The sequence below is a fragment of the Artemia franciscana genome, chromosome 1 (assembly GCF_032884065.1).
Source record: "Artemia franciscana chromosome 1, ASM3288406v1, whole genome shotgun sequence".
Taxonomy (NCBI): domain Eukaryota; kingdom Metazoa; phylum Arthropoda; class Branchiopoda; order Anostraca; family Artemiidae; genus Artemia; species Artemia franciscana.
The window spans coordinates 70765953-70785532 of NC_088863.1; the positions used below are offsets into that span (position 1 = coordinate 70765953).

The 19580-nt window shown below is 36.3% G+C and overlaps 1 protein-coding gene across 3 annotated transcripts in view; it reads right to left on the reverse strand.

Moving 5' to 3' along the window:
• Positions 1–3072: 3072 nt before the first annotated feature.
• LOC136033505 (WD repeat-containing protein WRAP73-like) overlaps positions 3073–19580 on the reverse strand; it is an 85375-nt gene continuing 68867 nt past the window's right edge. For all 3 annotated transcript variants that reach the window (XM_065714252.1, XM_065714260.1, XM_065714255.1), the window contains 2 exons: positions 8242–8439; positions 3073–6910 (listed from right to left, as the gene is read on the reverse strand). In XM_065714252.1, coding sequence (XP_065570324.1) covers positions 6699–6910; positions 8242–8439 — 410 coding nt within the window. In that variant the 3' untranslated portion in view covers positions 3073–6698. The remainder of the gene's footprint in view (positions 6911–8241; positions 8440–19580) is intronic.

Consider the following 19580-nt stretch of genomic DNA (forward strand, 5'->3'; position numbering starts at 1 on the left):
CTAACGGTTATTATTCGGGCCTTTTCGATAATTAAAAAAGCTAATTCATTATTGTCTCTATCAATCCTCATATCTAAACATGGTAACTTTTTTTTTCCGTTTTCTATGGTTAAGGCCAATCACCCTAAATTTTACAGAACTAATTACAGTTTCCGTTTTATGTGTTCATTTCCAGATATTGCAGATACATACACTTCAGAGACAAAGAGGAAATTAGTTTAAAAAAAATATACTTACCTACAGCGAATTTAAGACTTTAGAAAAAAGGTATTGGAATAAAAGTATTCCTATTACAATCTGAAGTTTGGGCCTTATAAAAGTGTCGAGGATTGTGAAGCCAATTACTTTTAAACCAGAAAAATCTTAATTTTTCTTCAAATAAAACAGTAATGACCTTAAAATGGGAACTAGAAAATAACTCCTGGGTATAATTTAGGGTATGAGTTAATTCCTGATAGTTTGACTCTCCTAGTGCAACTATTTTCCAAGATAGTAAAAAGCCCCTCAGCTAGAATTATACCTCATCTTGTGTGTAGCCCATCTCTGCTTATTATAGTAGTTGATAACTAGAAATTCGTATATAGCCCACTGACTTAGGCGTCTCTGCTTATGTTATCTGTCATCTATATTATAGTTGACGATGTTATCTATATTATATCTGTTATCTATGCTTATTATAGTAGTTGATAACTAGAAATATGTATATAACCCCACGACTTAGAGGTTAGGATGTGAATATAGGCTAAATTCGAAATAGTATAATATATTTTCTGCACCCGCAACAAACTTAGAATCGAGCTACACGTCGTAGATGCTGCAACTATTCTCTATTATGTTTTCCTTAAATTTTATTCTTTATTAATATAGGTGGCACGGTTCTTAGTCATCTTCCATAATCGGCTATTTTTATATGCAATAGATTCGCTTTTTACTGATAATCAAGTCTGTTGAATAGCATTTTAATGAGTACTGCCTCGCTGTATTCAGTCAGAAGCTGGAATGCAAAAATAATAAATTCACCCACTCTTACGATAAAATCGCTAATTTTTTGGTAAAATCCCCAACGGTGGCAACCTTGCATTCGACTGACCTGTTACTTAGCAATGCGGCTAATTTATTCCGCAGTACTGCTTTGTACGAATTTGATTTAACCGGTTTCGGAACGTTTTCTATGATATATTCTCTTTTCTTGTGCTAATATTCATAGAAGAGGTAACAACGAGCGAAATATTTTTGACAAACTGAATATTGACCAATCTCCAAATCCTAAGGGAGTAAATAAAACCAAAATGTACCGGAGGATTCAAATTGTACTAACAAATATCCGAATGTACCATATTGTACGAGGACTTCTATTCCGGACCAGAAACGGTACAAATGCATCATGTTGGCAACACTGATTAAACAACTAAATGTTGGCATAAAATAAACAATGTTGGCAACGTTTTTTAAACAACTAAATTTATTACGTTTAAACCTACAGAAGAGATAGTCTCACACTGTACCCTTTAAGCCCACGGTCCAAGGGATTTCAGGATTTCACTTTTCTCTCCCTCTGGAAGGTACTCCAACATGTTTCAACCCTTTATCCTGATAATGTAGGAAATTGTATTTTCCACGAAATTACATTATAGCCCACTCCCAGGAATGTCAAAGTTTTTAGATTTCGCATCTAATTCACTTATTTTTTTGGAAACTCGTGTCTCCTCACCGAAACATAACCCTTCCAAAATCAATTATTATGTGCATGCCCAACCTAGGATGCAACTCTTAAGAGGATCTTCAAGCATAAGTAAGAGGCAATTGAGTAGAATATCAGTGTTACTGTTTGTTCAGCATATGTAGCTCACAAGAGGCAGTACCTTACACAAAAATGTTAATTTCTATACCATCTCGCAAAAGGGATCCATCGCCCCTTCCCCTTCTAGGAAACATTCCTAACGCAATCACAGTCTTGCTTTAGATAAAACATCAATCAAAACGTAATCTCTTTAGTATCACAAATGATAAACTTATTATGATAAAAAAGGAACTAATCTTTACGGCTTTCATGAGTCAGCTCTCGCCAAGGGGCTATTTACTCATTTTGGCCCAAGGAGCTTTACATCATTCCTTATTCCCCTACTTTAAAAGAGCGAAACTTTCCAAGTTGATCACATCCGTGTATTTGGTATTCAAAGCATCCTCAATCAATTCATACTTGACAATCATAGATGGTTTTCTCATGGAAAGATGTAATGCTTCAATCTCTAAAGACCAGGGGATACTAACTTCTTTTCCATTTTCTTCTGAAAATAACAATAGACGAAAGAGCTATGGAAAATTCAGAAGACATGAGCCCTTTCACACTGGACTACCACACCCTACCGGCACCCGTACCCGCTATGGGTTAAAAATGAATAACTGCATATGAAGACATTTTCATTAGAAATTGAGTCCTCGAGTATTCCAAATTTTTAAGACGTATATTTACTGTTTAAGTTTCCACTTGAACAATTTGGAAAATCAGATTTGATTTTTATTGTCCTTGGTGCTTTCTCCGTTGAATAAGTCGTTTCAATCAGACAGACCAAACTGCTCCGTGCACGAGGTTCAACCTCCTGAAAAATTCTCGTAAGCGTTCTAAAATCAACCTTTGAAAAGATTTGCTACTGTGTTGAAGAAAAAACCATTTTCCTAGGATTTCTTCATAATAAGAGTTTTTTTATTGAACCATAAACATTTTTGATGAAAATAGGAAAATTTGTAAAAAACAAAAAAACAGCAGATTTATATGATGCACATGGAAAATAACGAAAATATGGTAAAATACTCAATTTAAGAGAAAAAACGCACATTTTTTTGCGAGAGATAATTCGCAGTCTACGCCAGAGATAGTTAGTGCAGTCCTAAAATAAAAAACCACCCCAGAAACTTGTTGGTGGCTCTTAGAGACAGAACCTGCCCTGCCCTAAACTTCAATAATTTGCTTTGTTTTTTTTCGAGCCGGAATTAAGTTCCTGGTTCAAGTAAACATAGTATTCGCTTTCCTAAACTTTAACTTTTAAGATAAACCACCAAACAAATCAACACTGTCGGTTAATACTTTTTATTTTTTGATAAAATTTTAATGAATATACAAAAATAATCAGCGCTAAGCATTATCAAATATCGGAACAAGAAGAAATAAGAGCTAAAATACAAACCTTCCTCAGAGCTAATACTAGAGAGACAGCAGCCGCTTTACGCAAAAAACTTTATGTAAAAACTTATTTAAAGGTTATTATTAGGGGGCAGCAACCCCAAATTGCATCTCGTAATTGCTGTAATTTGTAAAGGCGGATTTTCGAATACATTCTTTTTCAGACGTTAAGAATACCTCGGTACTTGTCTGTTATGGCGCCGACGCTCAAGTTTTTTGTCCATTGATACACTGTAGAACCTGTTTCTTTCGTTAGTTTCTTTCAGCTTAACGTGAGACAAGACAAAGAGAAGTGACAGAGTAGATGGAAATATATAATTACGGCTATATATTCGCACAATAGGGGTGGGGGCGGGGAAAGTATTTGGAAAGTGTGAAGCTAAAAAAACTTCTTACTTCATAATACACGGAATAATTGTATCTAACACATTTTGCATGCAGAACCGCTATACTTTACCCCCCATATCCCTACAAATATATAGTCCAAATTTGTTTCTAAAGTATTATATTTCATCATGCTTAAGTATATTTCATTAGGATTAACCTAACTTTACTTCTTGAGTGTCGGCGCTATAACAGATAAGTGCCATAGTTCTTATCATAAATTTTCACAGAAAAAACGAGTTTTAGGATATATTTGGTTAATTCATCTTTTCTTCGATACTTGTATTACTAATATTTTTCATCTAAATAGAAACTAAGTACAGCCGTTGTTTTTGTCGATTTTTTTGACAAACAAATTTGAGCTATATATTTGAACATTCGAGGGGGGGGGGGTAAACTACCTCTGTAGTTTCCATGATTTGGTTAATAAAGTATTATATTTTCATCCTTTTTTTCATATTTCATTGGGATTGAGCAACAGAGAAATAGACCCGCTATGCTTTAACCCCCCCCCCTTTAATGTGCAAATACATAACCCATGTTTGTTTCTAAAGTATTATATTTTAAACTTACTTCTGTATATTTCATTAGGATTGAGCGTCAGAGAAACATATATGATGAATATTAGGTAGGGGTATATCATACAAGTACCCTTTTTCTTTATTAATTCTTCAGCTCCACATTTCTATTTGTAAGTTCACATCAGGCTTAAGGTTTGAATGGTAGCCAGACAGATTGACAATGAACCAAACCCCCTAAACTTTTAAACTTTATTAGATACACTCAAATCTCAGGAAGCTTTTGACAATTTCAATTATATTTTAGCTATATTTCTGCACATTGGGGGAGGGGGGTAAAGTACCTTTACAGTTTCCATAATTTGGTTAATAAAATATTATATTTTCATCATATTTTTGATATTTCATTCAGATTGAGTGTCAGAGAAATAGACCCGCAATACTTTACCCCCACCTCCCCTAATGTGCAAATATGTAGTCCAAATTTGTTTCTAAAGTATTATATTTTAATCTTTCTTTGGTATATTTGATTACAATTGAGTATCAGAGAAACATATATGAAGAACATTAGGTAGGGGGTATATCATACAAGTACCCTTTATGCTTTATGAATTCTTCAGCTAAACATTTCAATTTATGACTTCATTTCAGGCCTAAGGTTTGAATGGTAGGCAGACCGATTGACAATAACCCGAACCCCCAAATCTTTTAAACTTTATTAGACATACTGAAATCTCAGGGAGCTTTTGACAATTTCAAAGACCCGCCCCTCCTTTTACCGGAGGGGCAAAACACTTGTAACATATTCCTGAATACTGTACAACAATTACTATTGGAAAAGGATTGCTTATGGACAATATTTCCTTAGAGAAATATAAAAAGAAATATCATTATATACGCGCATATCATCGGAACTTTTTAAGATTCATCCATTATTATACTTATACTAAGAAGAGCACACCACTTCAAAAATATCTTAGCAGCACATTTATCAAGATGGATTGTTTTTAAATATCTCTACGTCTTAAATAGCAAGCAAATGAGTGGACACTGCTTGTATAAACCTATTTGCATTTTGGGGGTTTCCCTGGAGTCAGGTTATTTTTATACAATACACTCCATATTATCCTCTGATGTATTATATGCTTTACTGATTACCGTTTCCTCCAGGGAACTAAATTATTTTTAATCCCAAAGACACACCCACACACAGAAAAAAAAAATCTAGAAATCCAGATTTTCAAATATTTTTTTTTCGGTATATTTCAAAATTATTAAGTTTTTGGGCAGCACCAGGGTTACCACGTAGAAGCCTTTAAACCTAGAAGAAGTCTGTTTTTTTTTTTTTTTTAATTGAGCTCTCGTTTTTTTTGCAAAGATATAGTTGGTTAATAAAGATGGTTCTATATATTTCCAATTAACCCATTCAAACGATCAGCTTTTTTATTCCACTGTCCTTAGTAATTTAATAAATACAAATTCAGAGTATATAAGAAAACAACGCTATGTACTAGGCGACCTAATTCGGTTACAACAACCTACGCGATCCTTCTACAACCTTCTACGCGATTTGTGAAAATGCAGCATAAAAGAATACAAATTTAGATAGTAGTGTTATAAATAATCTTGTAATAATTTAATATGCATAAATCACGTATATCTGTGCCGATTTTCTTCCATTTTTTCTATTTTCAATTAAACAATTATACACTGAATCAAGAATTTACTTTATTAACTTATGGTGTACTTATTCTGCTCAATCTATGTGCATCAGCTCTCATCAGAATTATACTTATTTTTTTTTATTATTTATTATTATTATTTTTATTATCATTTTATTATTATTATTGTCATTATTTTGTTATTATTATTTTTTTCATTACACTTAGGCCTATATTTGATTATACTTATACTTATTTTTTGAAGTTGCACTACATTGGGCATTTTTCAGTTTTCATGTTTTTGGTTTTCGCATGCAAACTTCAAAATAAAGATTAATCCAACCGCATCTATCAAAGGAAAAAACTGCTCGTTTTTAATTAAAAGTTTTTTTGGGTGTGCGTTTGGTCTGATCCAAGTAAGTGAGATAAGGGTTCATTTACATTTTATTTTCCCCCTTGTTCTATTCTATTTGTTAAATTATTACTACAGTATATGATTTTTATGTTCATTTGTCTTTTATTAATTTAACATTGCTTCTTGGAGACCTCTGCTTCTTGTGCAGATATTTGGATGTTATTTCTAAGCCAGTATATTGTAGCTCTTTTTAATATTAGATTTATAATTAGCTGCTAGAGAGAAAATTGCGAGAGTTCGAAAATCAGCCAATACACGAAAAATGAAAACAAGTTTCTGCCTAAAATTCAATGTCAGGTGGGTATCAAAATATCGCATATCCGTCATATAGCATCCGCACATAGATCTGACAAGTCTATTCACGCGAACTATTTTTCATAAAACAAGTCTTAACTTGATATTTCTTAAAATGATATTTCTTGATAATCTTCAAATGACAAAAACATGTAAGGGAATTGGAGCGGAATTTTCCCTTCCCAGTATAATTTTTTAAAATGGAGATGAAACCTTTTGTACCCAACTGAAGACAACCTATACTATCAATTAAATATTGATAATATCTTATAGCACCCTTTACTATATACCAACAGAAGGTTTCCTGGATCGCTCCACTGAAGATGTTTCCCTGGAAAAGCTTTTTGGTTGGTCCACTCCAAAGAATGACTTAATGAATCAGTTGGAGACCAGATGAAAATGGAATCGCTTCCAGTTGCAACTGCCAAATGATTAGACGTAGAACACCACTTTAAATCTAAAATTGGGAAATGATTGGCTTTAGAAATAGGCTGTGCAGTCTGGTCAGAATTTATGGCTCGAATAGAGGATTCGAATTCAAAGTAGCACTATGCACAAATTGCCACTACGCAGTTTTTCGCTCACGTGGGACCAAATCAGAAAAGTTAAATAAAATAAACGCAGGTGAGCAATCAACAATAACAAATTAGCTGAAAATATAGGGCATAGAAAAGATTAAGAAGGCGTGGCTTTTCTTTGAGGGTTTAGTTGCATTTTGGAACCAAGAGATTGATAACATCTAATTTTAATCGTTGCAAAATTTCACTGATTAGCTTTGCTTGATTATTTTCACGGTTAAATGATGAAGATGTGGCAATTTTCACGGCAACAGTGAAGAAATTGTTGTAATTTCCTAACAAAAAAAAAACGATTTTAAAACAATAAAAAGAAAAATCTAAAAAAAACTCCGGTTTTTTGGCATGAATCGACCGAATTGAGTCAAGGGGGCAAGAAATCTTTTATTTTGATGTGTCTGGTGCATTAACAATAACCATCAACTTAATAAGCACAACAACCCCCATACAACTAAAATAAAAGCCTCTTATAAGTCCCGATACAGCTAAAAGAAAACCGTTAAAGTTTCCTTCTTAAAACGATTGCCTATAGGTTTGTCATGTCGCTACAACCACCTTCTGTATTGTCACATACCCACTTATTATCTCATGTAAGATCACTTCAACTGTCGTTAAGTAGTCACACAAAAATTAATGGGGTCTTTTGCAGAAAAATAGGCCGAGAACTGAATTATGAAAGAGAAAGATTTCTAACAAATTGAGTTGTTGTGCCGGAACGATTCATCATCGGAAATGACAAAATGGTGCCCGTGTGCTAAGTAAAACATTGATGCTGTTCAAATAATTCTACAATAATAAAAAAAAAAAAATTGGCAGGATACTATGAGTTTAAAGGGTCAAAAGTTGTTAGCAGGAATTCAGTATAAAGGATAAAATCCAACTACCTACTACTTGAGCATGAATCGCATAATGACGAGGATCAATGTATGAATCGTATACAAATTTTCATAATGATTTGTGTTTGATATTAGAAGGATCCATTCTACCAAGCCCTCTGCAAGTACGTAAGGCAGACCATTTGAGTCACCCCGCCTCAAAAAAACTTAGCTTTATTTATGATTCGCCTTACAATTTCATATATTTGTCAGCAATTTAGCCTACATTTTTAGTCTTTTACGAATTTGTGTCCTAAATTTCCGCTCTTCCGAAACATCCTAAAAGTTCCTGCATATATTTTCAAGGATTTCCATATGAATAATATCATATATCTTACCGGTAACATTATTAATAAAAGTAATAAGACAGACAGGTGCCACTTTTTTGACATCCCAAATCCAAACAGAAGAGAGACTGGAACTGACGACAGTTGAAAGAAATGTGCCATCGTAACTGAAAGACATCTTATGAATTAATTGCTCTTTCTCATGTTTTTGTTTTCCCACAACGTATGGTCTGGAATTCACCGTCTCATCTGGAAAAAGGAAGGTAACTATACTGTACAGTTAAAAAAGGGCACTTTTCTGTTATAGCGAGCTCACTCAAGAGTTACGCTGAGTAGAACTCGAAAACAAACCTAGAACCGGTTTTTTATCTGTATTAAGAGACATTTAGCTTACGCTCCGTGAAAACAAACTGTGGGTTACAGAATACATTAGACATATATAATTTGGGCTATATAATTGCACATTAGGGATAGGGGGTGAGGGTAAAGTATTTGGAAACCATGAAGTTAGAAAACAATTTTTACTTCATAATATGCAGAATAATTGTAGCTGACATATCTTGCATGCAGACCCACTATACTTTACCCCGCCCTCTTAATGTGCAAATATAAAGCCCAAGTTTGTTTCTGAAGTATTATATTTTCGTGATGTTTTGGTAATTTTCATTAGGATTACCTAAGTTCACTTCTTGAGTGTCGGCACTATAACAGAAAAGTACCGAAGAAGGTTCTTAAAGTCAATGTTCAGCAAGGAGGGAAAGAAAAAAAATACTTCCGCTTTAAAGCAAAAAAATTCAATCAGGTTTTCACACACTGAGGAGACTAATGATTCTAAAAAAATTACCTAAAAATCATCACATTTTGACAGGCTTTAGCGCAAAATTATCATAAATCTCAATTTCGAAAACTAAATTTCAGTGACTGACATTTTATGAGCACTAGACTTTTTTTTTCCGGTTTGACTGTTATCAGACAACGCGGTCTTAAAAGTACACAGGAGGTCAGGGGCCTTACAGAAAAAAAGTGTGCATGTTAGGATTAAGGAGTGCTATCAAGATCGTTATCAAGGTGAACGGAAAAATGTCCCTCAGTCAGCCTCACCAGAGAAAAAAAAGTATTATCTTGACTAAATGTAACGGTTTATCATGGAGAATTACTACTACTTCTACTACTATTACCAGAAACTAAAACAACTCATTCCAGAACCAATGAATCTTAGTTCATCATAACCGTACACATTTTACTTCCCCCATCCTGTTCACAGCTTCACTCTACCCTACTTTCTATGAAGTTCTTACTTTCTTTACATATTTTGTTATGACTTCTTTCCATCCTATTCTTGGTCTTCCACCATTAATTTTGTCTAGCTCAAAAGGTAACCTTTACCTAAAAGGTAACCTTTAATGGTATGAAAGTCGCTTCTGTTTTTCTTGATATTGTAAAAGCTTTTGACTGCGTTGACCATTTTATACTCATTGCCAAATTAGAAAATTACGGTTTTAGAGGACCATTTCTTGAATTACTGTCCTCGTTTTTAAATGAAAGAACTCAATATGTACAACTAGGAGATAATGTTTCTTCAGTCAGTAGTGTTAAATTTGGAGTACCTCAAGGATCTGTTCTTGGTCCCCTGTTATTTCTAATTTTTATAAATGATTTATGTAGAGCTTTTAATATGATTTCGTATGATCTTGACATTGGATGTGACGGGGAAAAAGTAATTGTTCCCAGCTTTGCGGATGACACTCATATAACTGTGGCTGCACAAACGGGAATTCAGCTGTTGAGTCTTATTAGTTCTTATCTGGAGTTTGTACAAAATTGGATGAAGCTTAATAAGTTAAATTTGAATTATAGTAAATCTTGCTTTTTATTGTATGGTAGGAGCTCAAATTATTACCCTTGGATAGACAGACTTAATATTGCTGATATGAGTATTTTAAGAATAAATTGTACAACATATCTAGGAGTTTTAATTGATGAGTGTCTCAGCTTTAGAGAACATATAGATTATATTAGTCTTAAACTCGCTAGGAATGTTGGCATTTTAAGAAAGTTGCAGTATATTTTCCCAAGAGATATTTTAAGAACACTGTATTATTCCTTAATTCATCCTTATCTGCTATATTGTTGTAATGTTTGGGGTAGTACATTTCCTTCTCATCTCCATCGTGTTCGAGTTTTGCAGAATAAAGCGCTTCGAGTGTTATGTGGTGTAGGTTTTAAAGACTCGGTACAAAAGAGGTATATAGAATGCAAAATCTTGCCTTTAGCAGGACTTATTATTTTTTATCGAAGCCTGTTTACATATAAATATTTTCAAAATTGTTTACCAATATGTTTTAAAAGTATGTTTGAATTAGGAAGTGATATTCATACACATTCTACGAGACAGTCTGATATAATTCATCGTCCGCTTGCTATTACCCGTAGATCTCAATTTTCTATTCGGCATCTAGGACCCCATGCATGGAATTGTTTACCTACGACTTTGAGAAATATGGATAGTTTTCTTGAATTTCGGCGGGAATTAAAGCTATTTTGCCTTAATATTTATGGTTTTGATAGTTGAGTGGACCTCAAGTGGAGCCAAGATGTTGGTTTTGATTTTGGCGATACTGGTAAAGTGGTTTTAGTTTCTTTTTGTTTTGTCTCTTTTGAAGTGTAATTCCGTTTCGATTGAAATGTAGGGTAATTGATTTTTTTCTTCTTCTTCTTTTCTTTTCCTTTTCTTTTCTTTTTTATTTTTTTCTTCTTTTTTGTATTGTTTTTATTTGTATGTGTATTGGGGTTGTAAGCCCAAACAAGCTTTGCTTCGGGTCATTTGCTTGTTTTGTTTTGTTATTTATATTAAATTATATTAATAAACCCATCTTTCTCTCTCTCTCTCTCTCTCTACCAAATCTCTGCTTTAGATTAACTCAGTGTACAAGTGGATGTTGTTTTTTACTTCTGATATGGACACAAAACATTTTCTTGATCCTTCCAGTCTAAGATCAAAACTCAGAAAATTAATTATCTTCTCCTTCGTCAGTGATAACAGTGGTCAAATATGGCTCTGAAGCGTGGGCGCTCCGAAAAGCACATGAAAATTTACTAGATGTTTTGCAGAAAAATTGCCTAAGGATTGTTCTGAGTAGTCGGCTGACTGACCATATTTCAAACAGAAGATTGTAAAAGAAATGTGGTTCAATCCCGCTCTCTAGGGTTATAATGAAAGAAAGAATGATATGGCTAGGCCACGTTCTGCGGATGAAGGGTGACAGATTGCCGAAGATTGTCCTTTTTGGCCAACCGTCTCGGGCTACACGGAAAGCAGGTCGTCCTCATCTAAGGTGGGAGGATGTCATAAATAAAGATTTAAAAGAAAAGGGAGCTTCCTGGGAGGGTGTAAAGAGGGAGGCCTTGAATAGGTTAGGTTGGAGGAGGGGCATGCGTAGCTGTGTTGGCTGTTGGCCTCAGGCGGCTTGGTGCTGCGGTGAGTTATTAGTAGTAGTAGTAGTAGTAGTAGTCTCCTTCATTATGTGTAGTACATTTCCTTCAGTATCCTTCCCACTTAAATAAATAAATGCTGCAGAATCTACTTTCATTTTTCGTAATTCAGTACGACGAGTTTCTGAAACTCTCAACAAGCCCAGTTCAAAACGTCTACATTCTACATCTACGTCATTCAAACGTCTACGTCTACATTCATCAGTCAAAATATCAATACGGTTGTTGTCACATAAAAAGAAGTACCGTCCCATGTCACGATCTTACTATTAAAAGCAACAGTCTGTCAAAAGCAAATGTCCCCTCCAAAAGAACACCTCAGGGACCGATTGTTTCTTCTTAAGGCTACAAAAACCACTTAAGTTAGGTTACAGCCAAACAGCAAGAAGTCCACGCGGCATCCCGTTTCGTTCAAGGCTGAGCCTATCCCGGTCACAAAGTGGTTTTCAGCACTTAGCGATGCACTCGTATTAACAAGAGTCAATGCTATGGTCAAGAAGCCCTAGGTCTAATACCTCTGAATAATTTTTGCACATACCTGAAAATACCACTCTAGCATGGCGAAAAAACCTACAATAAACCGGCAAGGGACAGGTTAAACAGTTCCCACCTAAACAAACATAAAAATAAATAAAACATAGAACCAGTATTCATTGCTCCATACTTCGTGTGATGCAATGCAGTTAGCTAGACTATCTTTACTTATTTGGGACATTTTTACCAACTCTTTAGATTTCTGTTCTATCTATCCCTAATTTTGTTTATTCAGTCCTAAATTATAGTTATATTTAATCAAATCTAGTTCAAACTAAATTAATTTAGTGGATTGATTTCATCATTAATAAATTTAATCCTTAGTTCAATCCCGGAGTAAATTTCAAGATAATATAGACGAACTAAAATATTGCTGAGAAAACACAAAATCAATTGCATAACAGTTTGAAGTGATAGCCAGTCATCATACAGTTCATGGTAATGAAGTGTAGCAAGGAGCAACCGATCTCAATAGTAACGGAAACTCTAAACAAGAGCCAAGAGTTCATATGCCATGAGCTCTAGCAAAATTTTAAGAATCAACAGACTGCTTTAAAAGGAAAATCAGAGGCTTAGCCGCTCGGGATTTAAAGTAAGAGCTCTGAGTCACAAGGTCCTTCTAAATATCAAATTTCATTAAGATCCGATCACCCACTCAAACGTTAAAAACACTTCAATTTTTCTAATTTTTCCACTCCCTTCAGCCCCCCAAACGGTCGAATCGGCGAAAACAACTTTATAAAGTCAATTTGTGCAGCTCCCTGACACGCCTACCAATTTTCATCGTCCTAGCACGCCCAGTAGCACCAAACTCGCCAAAGCACTGAACCCCACTACCAACTCCACCAAAGAGAGTGGATCCAGTCCGGTTACGTCAATCTCGTATCTACGACATTTTTAAGCGTTTTCCAAGATTTCAGGTTTCCCCCTCCTACTCCCCCAATGTAAAAAGATCTGCTCGGGATTTGAAATAAGAGCTCTGAGACATGAGTACCTTCTACATATTAAATTTCATTGAGATCCGGTCACCCGTACTTAAGCTAAAAATACCTCAATTTTCTGATTTTTCCAAATTAACAACCCCCAGCTCCCTCAAATAGAATGGATCCATACCAATTATGTCAATCTCGTATCTATACCTTGTGCTTATTCTTCCCATCAAGTTTCATCCCGATCTCTCCACTCTAAGGGTTTTCCAAGATTTCTGTTTCTCCCCTCCAACCATCTATATCCCCAGATCCGATTCGAATTGAAAATGGAGCATCTGAGGCATAAGATTCTTCTATATATCAGATTTCATTAAGATCCGATCACCCATTCGTAAGATACCTCGATTTTCACGTTTTCGAAGAATTCCAATTTCCCCCTCCAACTCCCTTCAATGTCACCGGATCTGGTCAAGATTTGAAATTAGAGTTTTATACAACAAGATCCTTCTAGATATCAAATTTCATTAAGATTTGATCACCCGTTCGTAAGTTACAAATACCTCATTTTTTCTAATTTTTCCGAATTACCCCCCCCCCCCCCACCCAACTCCACCAAAGAGAGCGGGTCCGGTTATGTCAGTCACCTATCTAGGACTTGTGCCTATTCTTTCCACAAAGTTTCATCCTGATCTCTCCGCTTTAAGCGTTTTCCAAGATTTCCCCCCCCTAATGACACTGGATCCGGTCGGGATTTAAAATAACAGATCTGAGTTTCGAGGTCCTTCTAAATAAGAAATTTCATTAAGATGCGATCGCTCTTTCGTAAGTCGAAAATACCTCATTTTTTCTATTTTTTTAGAATTAACCCCCCCCCCCAACTCCCCCAAAGAGAGCTGATCCGTTCCGATTTCAACTATTTATTCTACTGCCTTTGTGATTCAGGGATCATTCTTAATTCGAGCTTTAGCGTAAAGTAAAATTCGTAAAATTCGAGCTTTAGCGTAAAGAGCAAGATATGGACGAGGGGGCGAATCTCTTCATGCACGTAATAAAAATATACAAATATAGAAGTTTGTTACGTAATTTAATTCGTAAGTTACGTATATTTATTACTAATGAAAACATTCGTAAAAACAATAAAAAGTTCTAGTAGTATTTTTAAGTAACCCAAAATTGGAGGGCAACTAAGCCTCCTCCCCCACCTCTTTTTTATGAATATCGTCCGATCAAAACTACGAGAAAGCCATTTAGCAAAAAAAAACATAATAATATGCAAATTCTGTTTTAATATTCATGTGCGTTGAGCCAAAATCAAAACATACATTAATTCAGAAACGTTCAGAAATTAAATAGAAAAACAAGTTTTTTCAACTGACAGTTAGGAGTGACATTAGGACTGAAAACGAACAGAAATTATTCCGTATATGAAAGGGACTGTCCACTTCTCAATGTCCCGCTCTTTACGCCAAAGTTTTTTATTGTTTTAAAAAGTAGAACACTGACAAAGAGTCAAACTTCAGCGTAAAGAGCGGGACGTTGAGGAGGGGACAGCCCCTTTTATATACGGAATAATTTCTGTTCTTTTTCAGTTTGAATGCCGCTCCTTACTTTCAGTTGAAAAGGTTGTTTTCTATTTAATTTTAATTAAAGGAGAGTCAGATAGTGGAAAATTGACTTTTAGACATGTCTCATTTTTATCATATATTTAACAAACGTTCTAGCCTAAGGAGGGAGGCGCAATTTCTTTGATTAAACTGATTAAACCTATAAAAGCCTTTCAAAGAATGTAAGTGACAAAACATTCAAATCCGGTAAATAACTGAAGTGTTTTTACTGACACTGTGATGGCACTCTCCGCTGAAAACTTACAACCTATACTACAGACGGTTTGTAAGTTTCCAGTATCTTCCTGAGGCCATTTCCCAACTTCTATCTAATTACCATCAATAGAATATCCATTTACAGCAGGGAAGCTTATTGGCTTGATGGATAAACACGAAGCAAATGAGGGAGAGATAGAGTGTATAATAGACATACTGAGTGACAGGGTATCGCGATTTACACTATCTGGAAACTTTCCTAATTTCTTAGCCCTTTCTAATTTTCCCAAAAGCGGAACAGCTGGACTTCGGGAGCAAAGCTATTATAAGTGTGTTTTCCAAATTAGATAACTATTTTTATTTTAAACCAAAATGAATAGCCCATTGATAAAGCATCTTATCAAGTTTGTCCATAAAAAAAGTTATTTAAACCCAACAAAAAGTTTTTTTCGTTTTTTTCACATAGAAGTTCCTGGTTGAACTTCGCTGAGGTAAGGATGCTGGGACTGTTTTGAAAAAAAAAAAAAAATCATTTTAGTTTTATTGATTTTATCCTGTTGTAAGTTTTTTCTTTTTATATATTTTTCATTGCTGAAGACACCCTTGGACATAGGGCCGAAATATTCATTCTAAGTTTTTTTTTCCCCACTGTATTGAAGAATTCCCTATTGTTCTTCTTGTTTTTGGTGTTTGTAAAATTACATTGTTTTATTGGACCTTTAACTTTTGCCTTAGCTTGCCGTTTGTTGTTATAAAAGACTAGCTGTTGGGGTGGCGCTTCGCGCCACCCCAGCACCTAGTTGATGGGGGCACTTTGCGCCCCCCCTCCAAGCCCCCCCCCGCACGCGTAAGTCGTTACGCGCCATATTAGTTACGCGCCATTGTAGTTGTGTCCCTGTGTCCCACCTGCGAATATATATGGATATATATATATATATATATATATATATATATATATATATATATATATATATATATATATATATATATTTTTAACTACGTAAAACTTGCGAATATACAACATTCTTGGCTGTCCCATTGTTTGTGCATATAAATAGATTGTCAGGTTTACCGACTTTTGAACATGCAACATATAATTGTCCATGGGAAAAACAATCTGTATTCAGATCTATACCTCATTATTCTAATGATTGCCCTTGAGCTTTGTTGATGATGATTGCTAATCGAACATTCCGTGTGTCCCCGTCGTTATTTATATATCCCCCTGTGCCCCCCCGCGTCCCCGTTGTTGTTATTTCCCTGTGTCCCGGTCGTCATTTATGTCCCGGTGTCCCAGTCTGTAATTTCTCTTTGAGTGTCGCGGTCGTCATTTATATTCCCTGTGTCCCGGTGTTCCGGTCGTTATTTTTGTCCCGGTCGTCATTTGTGTTCCGGTGTCCCGGTCTGTAATTTCTCTTTGAGTGTCCTGGTCGTCATTTATATTCCCGTGTCCCGGTCGTCATTTGTTTCCCTGTGCTTTGTTGATGGTGATTGCTAATCGAACATTCCTTGTGTCCCGGTCGCTTTCTCTTTGAGTGTCCCGGTCGTCATTTATATTCCCTATGTCCCGGTGTCCCAGTCGTCATTTGTGTCCCGATGTCCCGGTCTGTAATTTCGTCAGTCGACAAACATGACGTCAGTCGACACACAAACATGACGTCACTCGAAACACACACACACACAGACAACTTATTTTATATATATATAGATATATCGCTGAACCTTTGTTTCTTTTACTTGTTCAGGCGGTGGGACAAAAACTTTTTTTCTTCCAGCGGATTTTCTAGTCCAGGTTTTTTATTTTCCAAGGTATGGTGGGCATTGATGACCTAAATTATGTCAAAATCCGAAACCCCATCATCGTTGCTATATTTTCAATTTTGACACGTTTTGATTCGCGCTGTTCAGGTTGATTTTCATTGATTCGCTCACATGCTCGGTGTCGCATGTCTTCTAACCTCATGCGTCTTTGCTCTTGATTTTCATTTTTGACACGTCACCGCTATAGTTCTAACCATTGTATATTCACTTTTCATTTTCGTTTTTGACTCGCTTACACGCTCAGTGCCACATGTCTTCTAGCCGCGCGTGTCTTTGCTCTTCATTTTCATTTTTGACTCGCTCACATGTCAGGTGTCGCTTGCCTTCTAGCCGCGCGTGTCTTTGCTCTTCATTTTCATTTTTGACTCGCTCACATGTTAGGTGTCGCTTGCCTTCTAGCCGCGCGTGTCTTTGCTCTTCATTTTCATTTTTGACTCGCTCACATGTTAGGTGTCGCTTGCCTTCTAGCCGCGCGTGTCTTTGCTCTTCATTTTCATTTTTGCAAAGCTCTAATTGTCGTTTTTGCACATCTTCTAGCCGCGCGTGTCTTTAATCTTCATTTTTATGTTTGACTCGCTCGCTTGCACGGTGTGTTTGCTCTTCTTTTTTGACAAGTTTTGGGATTTTGATTGCTTCGGACAATTTAACAATGGCTTTTACTTTAGCTGCCCGTATTGGTATTGTCTAGTTGTCTAATTGGTCTAAGTTGTCGATTTTCACATCTAATCACATTTGATAGTTCATGTGTTGGTTCCAAATGAATCATCATTTATAGTAATTGCAACTGCAAATATTTTCAAACAGCCATTACTGATGCGTTGGAAACTGAATAATTTCAGTAACATTGCGTTGGAAACGTCATTATAAGTATATAAGGGGGCGATTCAAAGAGAGATTTCAGTATAAATCCTACAATGGCAGAAGAAACAGCCGAGGAAACTGCTCAAAGAGTTAATTCAAAGAGAAATTTTAGTATAAATCCTACAATGGCAGAAGAAACAGCCGAGGAAGCTGCTCAAAGAGTTAATGCCAAAAGGCTTGTGGCTAATAGAGAACGTAAGAAAAGAGAGCGTGCCAAGGAATCACAAGAACAGCGTGAAAACAGGCTTACGTCTCAAAGAGAAATTACCAAAAAACATCGTGCCGAGGAATCACAAGAACAACGTGAAAACAGGCTCGCGGCTCAAAGAGAAATTACCAAAAAAATCGTGCCGTGGAATCAAGAATAACGTGAAAACAGGCTCACGGCTCAAGGAGAAATTACCAAAAGAAAGCGTGCCGAGGAATCACAAGAACAACGTGAATGGAGGCTTGAGGCTCAAAGAGATAATGCCAAAAGAAAGCGCGCCGAGGAATCACAAGAACAACGTGAAAACAGGCTTGCGGCTCAAAGAGATAGGCGAGACAGGCTTGCGGCGTGAAAGACAAGAGCAACGTGAAAATTATCGCCTGGAATTCAGGTACAGCCAGTCGATGATTATAGCTTGAGTAGATGTGTTCAAATCGGGACTATGTCTAAAATTTGTCCCTTTTTGCAAGGAAACAATGGGAATGTGTTGCGCCACAGTAAAAGTTAAACTTCCTCAACTGGCTGCACCATCAGAGCCATTGAAGACTTTGCTTACTGGAACTACGTCAGAATCTAAGCGTTTTTTATTAAACATCAGAAAATATAACTCATGTTTCCAAATGACGTCACTTGGTGCCCAAATCAAAAATTAAGATCAATACACCGGGACACAGGGAATATAAATGACGACCGGGACACTCAAAGAGAAATTACAGACCGGGGCACAAATGACGACCGGGACACAGGGACACAACTACAACGGGGACGCCAGGGGGGGCACAGGGGGGATATATAAATAATGACGGGGACACAGGGAATATTCGATTAGCAATCACCTTCAACAAAGCTCAAGGGCAATCATTAGAAAAATGCGGTATAGATCTGAATACGGATTGTTTTTCCCATGGACAATTATATGTTGCATGTTCAAGAGTCCGTAAACCTGAAATTCTTTTTATATGCACAGCGAAACAGAATCTAAAGATGGGTTTTTGGAACGTGAGAACGATGAACCAGATATCCAAGACAGAGCAAGTTCTTAAAGAGATGAGACAATACCTCATCGATATACTCGTTCTCAGTGAAATAAGGTGGACTGTAGATGGATTAGAGAAGTTCGGTGATGGATATGTCATGGCATTTAGTGGTCAACCTTCCATTCATCGCGCTGGTGGAGGACTTCTGATGTCGCCACTTGCACACAAAGCAATGACAAACTGGAACCCAGTTAACGAACGTATAATGACAGCTCGCTTCGTATCAAATCACACAAAAATCAACATCATTGCATGCTACGCTCCAACGAACGAAGCTGATGAAGAGGAGAAAGATGCTTTCTATAACATGCTACACTCGGTCACCAAAGACGTTCCTAGGCATGATGTACTCTGCGTGGTTGGCGATCTAAATGCTAAAGTTGGTGCAGACCACCAGTACTGCCCTGTAGTTCTGGGCCCACATGGCATGGGAGAGATAAATGAGAATGGCACACTCCTAATCGATTATGCACTAAGCAACGATTTGATAATAGGTGGTAGTATGTTCGACCATAAAACGATTCACAAGTACACATGGGTGTCCCCCGACGGCCGAACGAAGAATCAAATCGACCATTTCCTCATGTCAAGACGTTGGAGAAGAAGCCTATGTGACGTGAGGGGTTTTCGAGGAGCGGATGTAAATTCAGATCACATCCTGATGATAGCCGAAGTAAGAATCAAACTG